This window comes from Phalacrocorax aristotelis, chromosome 7 (assembly GCF_949628215.1).
Source record: "Phalacrocorax aristotelis chromosome 7, bGulAri2.1, whole genome shotgun sequence".
Taxonomy (NCBI): Eukaryota; Metazoa; Chordata; class Aves; order Suliformes; family Phalacrocoracidae; genus Phalacrocorax; species Phalacrocorax aristotelis.
Genome location: NC_134282.1, coordinates 55,145,027 through 55,156,274, shown reverse-complemented (window position 1 = coordinate 55,156,274; position 11,248 = coordinate 55,145,027). Strand labels below are relative to the sequence as shown.

Sequence of the window (11,248 nt, the reverse complement as noted above, 5' to 3'; positions counted from 1 at the left end):
CGGGGCGGGCGCCCCCGGCATCCCGCGTCCCGGGGGGCGGCCCCGGGGGGTGCACGGCGCTGCCGCCCCCGCAGCCGAGACAGGCCAGGGCCAGCCCCGCGCGGCCCGGCCCGGCCCGGCCCGGCTCAGCTCGGCTCAGCTTAGGCGCGGCTTAGCTCGGCGCGGCTCGGCGCTGACGGGCTCCCGGTGCCGCCGGCGGCCCCGGCATCACATGACTCGCCCGTCTGCGGGAGACGCGGCTCCGGGACGCGGCGCTCCCCGGGCAGAGCCGCCGCCGCCGGCGCCGCGGGAGGCCGGCGCGGTGCGGGCAGGGCGGCGGGGCTCGGCCGCGGCATGAGCCGCCGCCGGCTCTCCGGGGGCAGCGGGCGCCGCTGATGCGGGCGCGGGGGCTGCGGCTGCTCGCCAGGGACCCGCCCGCCGGCCGCCCGGCGGGGACCATGTGAGGAGCTGGCGGTGCCCAACAAGATGCAGAAGGGGATGCGGCTCAATGACGGGCACGTCACCTACCTGGGGCTGCTGGCGAAGAAGGACGGCGCCAGGAAGGGCTACCTGAGCAAGCGGAGCTCCGACAACACAAAATGGCACACCAAGTGGTTCGCGCTGCTGCAGAACATGCTCTTCTACTTCGAGACCGACTCCAGCTCCCGGCCCTCGGGGCTCTACCTGCTCGAGGGCTGCGTCTGCGACCGGGCGCCCTCCCCCAAGCCCTCCCTCTCGGCCAAGGACTCCCTGGAGAAGCAGGTGGGCGCCACGGGGGGCCCGCGGCCGACGCCCCCCCCTCCCCCCCCCCCCCCCCCCCGGCTCCGGCCGCTGTAGGAGGGGGGATGATGCCCCCGGGGCCGCCCCTGCGGGGGTCTCGGCCCCGCGCCCCCCACCGCGCGCACGGAGCCCCGTTTCCCGGCGCTCCCGCCGGCGTCCGGGACCTGCCCCACGCGTGACCGGGGCGGGGGATGAGGCTGGCCTGTGCCGGGGGAGGGGGGATGCTCCCGGGGGTCGCTGTGCCGGGGCAGCGGGTGAGTTCGTTATGGGGGTGTCGGGCTCTGCCCGGGCCCCCCCCTCGTATCGCGGCTAATTAGCCGCCGGTAATTGGCGGCGGGGCTGCGGCGTGGGGCGCCCCCCGGCGGCCGCGGGCCACGCTTTGCGCAGCGGAGCCCCACGCGTGTCCGCGGCCCGGCCCCCGCTTCGCCCCGGCCGGGGGCTTGGGGCAGCGGCCCCAGGGGCGCGGAGGGGCCCGGGGCTCCCGTGGGGTTGCTCCGTCCACGCTGTGGCTCGGCCATTCGCCTTCGGTGTTTCGCAGGCTGGAGCAGCCCCCCGTCGGCACCCCCGGGGTTTGCGGGGTGCCAGGGGCCAAACCCGCAGGCAGCCCCGCGGCGAGGGCAGCGTGGGCGATGGGTGCAGGATGCCCTGTGCGGGGGGGGACGCAGGGCCTCGGTTTCACCCCGTTCCCGCTCCCCGCACGTGCAGTTCATGCTCCCGGCACAGGCCTGGCTGGAAGTGCTGCGCACCCCCTCCCCGGGCGGTGGGGAGACGCGGGGCGGGGGGGCCCCACATGCCACACGCAGGGCTGGCACTTGGCCGCAGCGCTCCCCGCCAGATGCTAATGTCTGCGGGTGGAACCGCACTGGAACAGCACAGGCGTTGCGAGGCTCGGGGAGAATCGGGGTCCCCCCCCGTCAGTGCGTGGGGACCTGGCCACAGGGATGGCACCCCCCGACGGGCCCCAGGGGTGGGTTTCTCCCCCCTGGCTGCGCCTTTTCCAGGTGAGCAAGGGTGGCACCGAGCAGCGCTGCATGCAATGCCGGCAACCTCTGCCTTGTTTGTCCGGTGCCGTTTGCCGGAGCTCGGGGTGCGTCTGAGCAGCGGCAGGGAAGGGGTCGGTGCCGGGGGGGGGGGGAAGGAAGGACTGGCTTCCAGCCTGGGGGTGCAAATCCCTGCCCATCGCTGCCATAGCTTCCAAAATCACCTCCAGTCTCATGAACGTGGACGGGAGCCCATTGCGGTTGAATTCACCCCTCGACCGCTGTGCGCGGAGTGCAGCCGCACGCCCAGTTGGGTGCCCGTGTCGCAGATGGCACCGGGAAGCCCCTCGCAAGGAGGAGCAGGGGCGGTTTTCCCGGCGCTGGCAGCCCAGGCTGGGTGCTTGCAGGAGGCACCGTGCGTTTTGGGTCCAGCTCTGCAGGTCTTGCATAATTTCTGCCTAAGCAGGCTCCCAGGGAGGTGGTGGTGAGCGCAGCCGACAGACTGCGGGACGGCCCCTTGGGCACCACCTGAGGCAAGGGGCCAGCTGGAGGGAAGGAAGCCCCTTAATTGCCTCTGGCTAATCATGGCACACTTTGCACTCCAAAAAGCCCTGCCACAAGAGCGAGGCAGTGCAGCACCACCGCTCCGTGGCACATCTCTTCACCCCCGGCAGGGATCACGGGAATATTTCCCTGTTCAGATCAAAATGCAGGTTTTTTGCAACAGCTGTGCCTCCTCGCAGTCCTGGCTCTTGCATTGGAGCTGCCTCCAGTGCACCGCACGGCCGGCTGTAGCAGCAAGGAGGGGTCTGTGTCTGCAAGGGGGTCACGCTGGTGTCCTGGTTTGTCAGCTGTGTCCCCTTAAGTAGCAGCGTAATAGATGTTGTTGCGCGTTCCTGGTTCGGCTTCCCTCCAGCTTGCTAGCCAGGTTTAAATCAAGCTTGCTCGCCAGGTTCTGACTCCTCGTGTTTGTGCAGGAGGGATTTTCCTCCAGGTAAACATTAAGCGGAGGATGTTACAGCCCTTTTCCATTTCAGAATGCACCTGGAAGATTTATCCTCAGTGTGAATGAGGGGCTGCTGTCAGGGCGCAGTGAGATCCTGCCACACCAAATATTTACCAGGCCGCTGATCTGCACCGATTTACCAAGGTTTAGTGTCTGGCTTGTAATTTTGTGTAATTCATTAGGACAAATTTAAATGAAAGCGCTCAAGCACTTGAATGCCCACTGCTTTGCAAACTAATTAATGGCATACCAGACGAGATAAGCAGCAGAATATTTATGGTGCAGATCTGCAGCATCGCCTGTGCAGGAGGCCGAAAGCGAGCAAATGGCACGCAAAGCCGGCAGGTCTCTCAGAGGAAGGTGTCCGAGTTCTGCAAACCAGATACAACATTTTCTTCCAGTTCACCTGGCACCGAGCTGTGTTCAGCGTCGCCAGGTCTTCCTTTGAAAGGAAGGTGCCGAGGAAATTTCTAGCATTGCCCGTGATCACCATTAATTGTTTCTGAGGGTATTTATCTATCCAGGCAGTTTCAGCTGGAGCTATGAGGATGGTATTCCCTGCAGCAGAGGAGTTCCAGGTTTAGACTCCTTCTTCACTGGAGTAAAGCCTGAAAGGTTTCAAATTCTCCACAAAGGAGAAATTTTAAAAGGCGTGTCTTTCAAAACCCCCTTTTTTTAAAGTTCATGTATTTCGCTTTGGTGGGGCATTTTTTTTTTTGCGGGGAACGCAGTGTCTTTAGCATACAGGGCACATGGGAATAAAGGAGCAAAGTTATTTGAAAACCTGAAACACCAAAGAGGGGATTTGGACGCCTCTGGAAACTTTCTTTTCTATGTTTATTACATTTTTCCAGAAATGAATTTTTTTTCAAACCAGTTTGATTTGGAAGGTACTTTATTGTTGGGTGGGCTTCAGGCTGTGGCCCAGAAGAAGGGTCAGCTGGGTCCGGGAGGCTGGCGTTTGGGCTGCTGGGAGCGGCGGTGTCGGGGCGCGATGGGCGCCCGCCTGGCGGTGCTGGGGCGGGGGGACCCTCCCTTTTATTCTGCTGTGGCATCTGGGCCACGCCGCCCCCCGGGACCTGCTGTCCCCAGTCCCCTGAGGGTGAGGATGCTGGGAAGCGCTTCCACGCGGTCACGTCTCCTGCCTCTTGGTGGAAGGGGCCGTGAGAGACCCCCCCCGGTCCGTGCTGCGTTGCAGGGGAGGGCGGGCAGGACGCAGGTGCCCCAGCTGCGGCTGCAAGTGCTGGGGCGCAGCCAAAGTGAGACCCCGGCGCAGAGGTCCGGAGCTGATCTGTCCCCGACCTCGCAGCCGTGTGCTCGGGACCGGGAAGGCCCCAGCGTGGGGTGAGGGCACGAGAGTCGGGCCGCGGGAATCCCGGCTGGGTTTGCTCCGTGGATCCAGCCTTGAGTCGGATTTGCAGACCCGTACCCTGATGCCGTGAATTTTTTCTTAACCAGCAGCCCTCCGTACCTCAGACAAGAGCCAACGTGATGCTGAGTCAAGTGGCAGCACTGTGCAAAACCCTTGACTTGAAACTCAGAAGCTCTCTGGAGCTATGAGTCTTTTTTTCCCACAAAGCCTGGTCTGCTCTTGTGAACACACAGCCTGTAGCTGGAGATTTTCTTCCCCATCTCTGAAGCGTTTGCCAGGGATGGGTGTGACGTTTACTGTCCGTGCTATCGGGGGGCAGGGGAGACTCCAGGAAAAATTTCATACCATGGTGCAAAGCTGAGGACGAGCGGTCAGCGGGTGGGCGTGCGTGGCTGTGCTCTGCCAGCGGGATGGGAGATGGCTTGTGGAAATGGTTCCCACCGGCACGTCAGGCAAGGAGTTTGTCTTCCATCTCCCTGGAGTGTGTCCAGCTCCGGCCCCGCTCGCTTCCCTGCACAGCTAAGGAGGGCATGAGGAAGCCACGTCTCTTCTCAGCACCCGCAGCACAAAGAGTAGCAGGTGCCAAGCAGAGACAAAGCGCAGTCTGGTGGCACCCGTCCCTGGGACACTGGAAGAGCTGGAGGGGAGCGGAGCTGGGGGATGCTCGGGTGCCTCGGGGACGCCTGCCTTCGCGGGGCATCGGGAGGGAGGTACCTGCAGCAGCCGCTGCCAGCCCAGCAGCTCCAGCTCCCTGGGTGGGACGTGCCTTCTCCCCAAAAGCCGAGCCCAGCCCGTGCTGATGGAGCCGTCCCTGGTGGCAGGAGAGCTCGGGCAGCTCCCTGAGGGTGCAGCAGCGTGGGCCATGGGATCCAGCTGTGCCTGTCCCTGCATGGGGCTTCACCTGGGCAGAGATCCCGGTACCCTCGGAAGGGCTGCTGTGGGTGGGCCGGGGATGCAGCTCTGTGGGTGGGACTGGGCCAGCGCCCGCTGCCGGTCCCTCTGATGAAGAGGGGGGTGGTGGCCCTTCAGGAGCAGCCGGGCATTTGCCCAGAGCTCCTCCAGCACAAGATGCAGGTGGGTGCTGCTGTCCCAGCCCCGTGGCAATGGTGAGCAGCGTGTGCCCCCCTGCCCCTTTCCAGCAATGGCCAGGGGAGCTGCAGACGACGGGTTCCCCTCCTGGGTTAAGTGCTCAGCTGGCCTGGGTAACCCAGCCCACGGGCCGTGAGCGGGAGCAGCAGCAGAGGCCACATGAGCAGCTTTGGCCACGGCCCCGCGCTGGGGCGGGCAGGGAGGGCTCAGAGCAGGGTGCCGCTCCGGTCCCGGTGGCAGGAGGGGACAGGTCCCGCCTGCAGAGCCGCTTCTTGCTGGGGCCAGCGGGGCTGCCCGCAGCCTGGGCACCCTCCGCTCCCCTCCGGGGGTGCGGGCGGTGGGGCGAGGATGCTCCGCGCAGGGTGCGGAGCGGCTGCCCGCCCACCGGGGCCCAGCGCGAAGGCAGCGAAGCAAAACCAGCAGGTGCCGGATGGTACGACGGGGCTGCCTGGAGACGGCGAGGGGTCCCCGGGCCGCGCGGGAATCCTGCGATAGCCATGCATCCAGCCGCAGCCGAGCCTGTGCAGAGCACGCTTTGCACAGGAGGGTAACGCGCTCCTCATCTTCTAGAAAAGTCTGGTTTTCCTTCGGGGTGTGAGTCTGGGCGTGCTGCTGCCTGATTGCCGTCTTCCTGATTATTCACATGGTGCTTATTCAAAGGACAGGATAATGTAGTGTGATCTGTGTGACTGATCGCGACGAAGCGATTACAGCTGAGTCTGAGCGCAGGACACCTTGCCTCTGCGGGAACTGGCTTTGTCATAGGATGAAAAACTATTCCCCAAATTTGTCATACAAATCCAAACAAGGCCGTTTTGGGACAACATGGCCTTCTTACAGACGTTCTGTGACCAAAGGAGCTAAGGTCATGGAACGAATTGCTCCGCCGGCAGTTCACACGCCGTGGGCTGGCGGGGGGTGCTGGGCAGGGCGCCGGCGGGAGCCGCGGCGCTCGTCGCCGTCGCCAAGGTCCGGCCGCAGCCGGGCCGCTCCGCGCTGGGCAAACCGGTGTTTGCAGGGCTCGCGAACCAAGCGACGTGTGGATGTTAACCCTGCTCCTCCACCAGCGGTGGTCAGGGCTGTGGGTTTTTTAATTGTTACAAATGATTTTCTGAAAGGCTGAGATCCACCGTAATCAGTGCCTTTTGCACGTCGTCACGAGTGCGAAGCGCCTGTCCCTGCACAGCCCCGAGGCTGGGGACGGCGTCCAGCTACGGTGGGGTATCGCGTGCTCCGCAGTAAATACTCGCCTGTCCCGAGCCCCAGCGCAGGCGTCGAACACCGTCCCGAGGTTTTCCAGATCCGGAGTTAAGCTCAGCATCGATGTCTCAGGGACTTGAGCTCCAGCCTCCAACGTCCGCGGCCGGGCGCCCGAGCTGCAGCCTCCTCGGGGGCAGCGGGGGTCCTGTCGGAGAAGCTGTCGGTTGTTGGATGCTTTGTGGGTTTGTGCATCCAAACTCGGAGCTGAAGTAGGAGAATAGGTGTTGGAATATTTTGGCTGCCAAAGACCGGGGGTCGGTAGAGGTTGGTTTCTGATAAAGCAAAAAGGCCGAGAGCTTTTTCACCTGAAAAACGAAAGAATCTGAGAAAAAAAAAAAAAAAGGTATTAAAAAGTTTAAAAGGACAATTTTCAATATATATTTTTTTTAATGGATGGAACACTTCTGATTGAGAGATCTCTTGGCTTAAGCTGTTTGGCTCTTCCCACCAGCTTAATTCACCTTGATTTGCTCATGTTGGTCTTTGCCATGACCCCTGGCCTGTTGTCCTGTTGGATTTTTATAAGCTTTAAATTAAAAGTCTTTTCCTAAACTTCTGTACTTTTATCTGGGCTTTCTGCGTGAGTGAATGCAGCGGTAGCTCATACCAGCAGCACGTAAACCCAAATGTATTTACGTGCAATCTGATTTTTTAAAAAATATAAATCACAATTTGTGAACCTAAACCTGAACTACTTATAAATTAGGAAATTATCCTGCTGGTTTTTTGTGTTTTAAATGTGAGGCCCGTCCATCCCCTTCATTTGCACATTCTCATCCAACAGATTAATGGAATCTGTTAAAGAAGCAGGAGGAGAGAGAAAAGAAACCTTCCCCCAGCCCAGTCTCAGCAGCCTCAGCTACATTTTCTCAGCCGCACATACACAATTTGCAGGTTTCTTGCAAATACGGAGGCGCAGACTCATTACAGCAATGGCGATAGTCATATGTACAGTCTGGCCGAGGTACGCATGTCCGATATACCCAGGGTTAGGACGTTGGTGTAACGGTGGTCTCTTCATTAATTACTGTATAGAGGGATGCCAAGGCTGTGCTTCCAGGCTGCGAGCGGCGGGGCTGCTCGCGGTGCATGTACCGCGCAGGCATCGCCGGTGCCTCCGTGCCCGTCTGCCAGCATCGCTGGATAATGCGCCAGAGAGGGAAAAACTGACCTTTATTTTCTTTTTACAAATACTTCTGCACGAGTCTTAGGGTGGGATTCACATGGGGTGATGCCTCCCGCTGCAGAGGGTCGCCTGCCTGCGCCCCGCTTGTGGGTGAAGCCTGCCCAGCTCGGCTGATGCTCAGCTCTGGTGCCTGCATGTGAGCATCCTTATGGTCTGTCCTGAATTGCTGCTTCTGGGATTCTTTTCTTATTGCCAGCAAGCAAATGAGCTGCCCGGCCACCCCATCTCCTCTCAGTCCCAGGTCCTGTCTTCCCAGAGCACAGGCTATGTAGGTCAGGGAAGTTAAAAGCTGCCATTGCTGGCTGTGGATTTTTAGACTCATCCATCCAGAGCAGGAGAATTCTCCTCCGTGCCCTTTATGTCAGCTGCAATAACCATCAGCTTCCTGAACAGGCGGCCGCGTACCTATCTGCCATGGGTGGATGGAGGGGACGCGTCCGCACCGCAGAGGGGCAGCGGGGGGCATCTGTCGCGGCGCGGAACAGCCCCTGTGACGGCACAACAGAGCTGCTTTGTGTGGGAAAGGGTGAGGGCCACCGCTTCTGCGCCAGGGGTGTTGCCGGGGGTGTTTCTGTCTTGGTCCCCCCGCTCTCGCGCCGGCCCCTTCAGCAGAGCCTGGCGCTGTCTGTGCCCAGCGACATCCAGAGTGGTCGGGCGAGTTGTTCAGGCTGGAAAACATCCTGCTCCAAATTTAAAAAAATTCTGGAATACGTTGATTTTCTATTTTGGAAATAATGCATCATTTTAAAGCTTATTTGAATTTATTTGTGTGTCTGCTTAACAGAAGGCAAGAAGCAAAGTAAAACCCTTCAGGAGGTTAGCTGGACCAACAGCGGCGGGTTTGCTTATGGAGGGCCTGGCTCTGCCTTGCCCTTCTCTGGCTTTACTCCAACAAACCAGAAAATTTGCTATTTCGTCCCCGGTGCTGCGGTGCCGGTGCCTGCCCAAGGGTCCTGTGGCACCAGCCCTTTGCTCCCAGTGTCCCGGGGTGCGGGAGCTCTTGGTGTGCTGGTGGCTGTGGTAGGGGAGGCGGGAGCAACGTCCCGGTGTGGCAGACCGTAGCTCTGCCGGACCCCGAGCCGATGCCGGGCACCGCTCGGGTCTGCGTGGGCAGAGCGGGACGGCGTTGGGGAGGTTGGGCGCAGCGGGGGCACGGGGGGTTGTAGTGCAGCCCAGCTCCCTGCAGACGTGGAGCCCTGCAGAAACACCGCGTGGCACCTTGTCATGGCCGTGGGACACAGGGATCTGTGTCCCAGCAAGACCCCAGCAGGGGCACCCTCAAAGCACAACGGCAAATGTGCTCTCTCGAATCATCTCGTTGGCTTTTATGGAAGATGTGGAGGATGGAGGAGCCCGAGTGTCCCAGCCACGGCGGGTGGGAACGGGCGTCAGACACAGGCATGGGAGCAGGCAAAGCGTGTCTTTGGGTGTGCAGGGACCCGCATCTTGGGGTCACCAGTGACCCATGTCTTGCTGTGCACAGGCACCCATGTCCCAGGGCGGCCCGGACCCACATCTGGGGGTGCACACGTAGGAGGTTCTGCTTTTCCAGCACTGGGCAAGGCAGGAGGGCAGAGCCATCGCTGTGCTAACCGTGCCAGCCCAGGGACACCAGATGCGCAGGAGGGTACTTCTGGGGAGAGAGTCCCTGCACATTAATCACTCGGGTAGTCTCCTTCATTAATTCAAAGCCGTTTGTTGAGGTTCTGGAAGCAGAAATAACTCCCGAGCTGCACTTTGCAATTGTACGCTCCTCTCAGTAAAAATAGCCAAGTTGGCGCGGGGAATTTTTTGCAAAAAAAGCGACAGAGGGAGCGGAGTTTCAGGAGTGGGCTCAGGGGCCCTGCACCGCGGTGGGTGCTGGGCTGGGCCCCTCCCAGCTGGGTCACCCTTGAGCAGAGCCCCAGGCCCACGCTGGCCAGGGCACCCCAGGAAGAACCCCTGGACATGGTCTTTGAGCTGCTGGCAGGGGTCTGGGGTCCCTGGGGGAGCAGCCCCTGCCTGTGCAGGCATTGCCTGGCCCTCTCCTGCCGGCATCTCTCAGCTGCAGGTGCCCAACACCTCTCATGACAGCACTCGGTGTCCAGGCAAGGGACTTTGCCAAACTGCCTGCCGGAGCTGAAATCCTCCATGCCGGTGGCTGCCGCCAGCCGAATTACTGTGAAATGTTGGAGTTTCTGAGGCTGAAGCAAAAGATGTTGTTTGCCTCTGCTGAAAAATGCTTGCAGCCATCACCCTGTGAGCTGTGGTGGTTTGGGGTCTGCAGGACTGGGCTCCTGCCGGCTGCTGGGGATGGGCTGTGTCTTCCCCGGTGAAAAGCTCTGGGGCTGGAGCAGCCCCCGAGCCCTGCGGGGTGATGGGGTGCCGAGTGCTTGGTTTGCCATAAGCTTGAGTTAGGGTGGGAGAGAGGAGAGGCTCCGGGGGTCTCTGGCATCACAGGCTGTGTCTCATCAAGCCAGGGGGTCTCTGCCCATCAGGGGCTTTGGTTGCTGCCCCCCCCACCCCTCATGGTATTCAGCACCCACCCTTCCCTGCAGCAGGCAGGACCTGAAACGTTCCCACATCATTCTTTCAGGCAGAACTGCTGCGTCCCCCTGGGGTTTCCTGAAATAAAGCCCCCACTGTGCCGGGGGCCGGGGGGCTGCGCATCGCACTGTGCTGGGGTCCGTGGTCCGTGCATCGCACTGTGCTGGGGGCCAGGGGCTGCACATCCTGCTGTGCTGGGGGCCTGGGGCCACGCATCCCACGGTGCTGGGGGCTGGGGGCCGCGCATCCCACTGTGCCAGGGGCTGCCATCCCGCAGCAGGTGCTCAGAAGGCGCCGCGGAAATGGGGGAGGCTGGAAAATGCCCCATAATGAGGGACTTAAGGAATTACATCTGCTTAGTGTGTCAGGAGGCAAAGCGAGAGGTGGTTTGAGGAAGGGGTGTCAGTACCTGTGAATTAATGGGGTCTTCAAATGAGCAAAAGATGGGTGTGAGAAGCAGCAAACTCAAGCTGCGGGTCTTTCGAGGCAGGGGTGGCCCAGCGGCTCTAACTGCCCTGGGGAAGCTGGGCATGGGGTGATGCTGGAGGCAGGGGCCGATCCTGTGGCTCCCTGCTCCCTGCCTGGTGCTGGTGGGCGGCTGGTCCTGTCTGTGAGTCTGTCCCGCTGCCTGGCCAGGGCCGTCCTGCCACCCAGCCTCGGCCCCCAGCACAGGGAGTGCTGCTGGAAACGCGCCCGGGCTGTCAAGTTTGATGTGTCGCTGCGATAACAGAGAAGGATCATAATTTAGGCAGAGATAAAAGGTGGTGGGAGTTTTATTATTCAAATATAAAATAACTTCCTCCTTTCAAGCGCACTGCACTTCCTGGGTATTGTATGGGGATAAATCAGAGTGACACGGGGAGCTGCGGCGCGTGTGCTCGCAGGAACCAGCTTTTAACTCTACGTGGAGCAGCGGTCGGGACCGAACCGTCCCGGCCACAGCCCTGCAGCGGCTGCCGGGGCTGCCCCCGGCCGCGGTGGGAAGCCTTCGGCCCCACGTCGCCCAGCTCCGCTGCTGACAGCGTTGAAATTGCTATTTGCAAATCCTTCAGGAGTTTCTGGGCTTAAAT

The 11,248-nt window shown here is 61.2% G+C and overlaps 1 protein-coding gene across 4 annotated transcripts in view; it reads left to right on the top strand.

The window, feature by feature from the left end:
* Window positions 1-249: 249 nt before the first annotated feature.
* Window positions 250-11,248, top strand: part of RASGRF1 (Ras protein specific guanine nucleotide releasing factor 1) — a 42,452-nt gene continuing 31,453 nt past the window's right edge. For all 4 annotated transcript variants that reach the window (XM_075100877.1, XM_075100876.1, XM_075100875.1 and 1 more), the window contains exon 1: window positions 250-741. In XM_075100877.1, coding sequence (XP_074956978.1) covers window positions 466-741 — 276 coding nt within the window. In that variant the 5' untranslated portion in view covers window positions 250-465. The remainder of the gene's footprint in view (window positions 742-11,248) is intronic.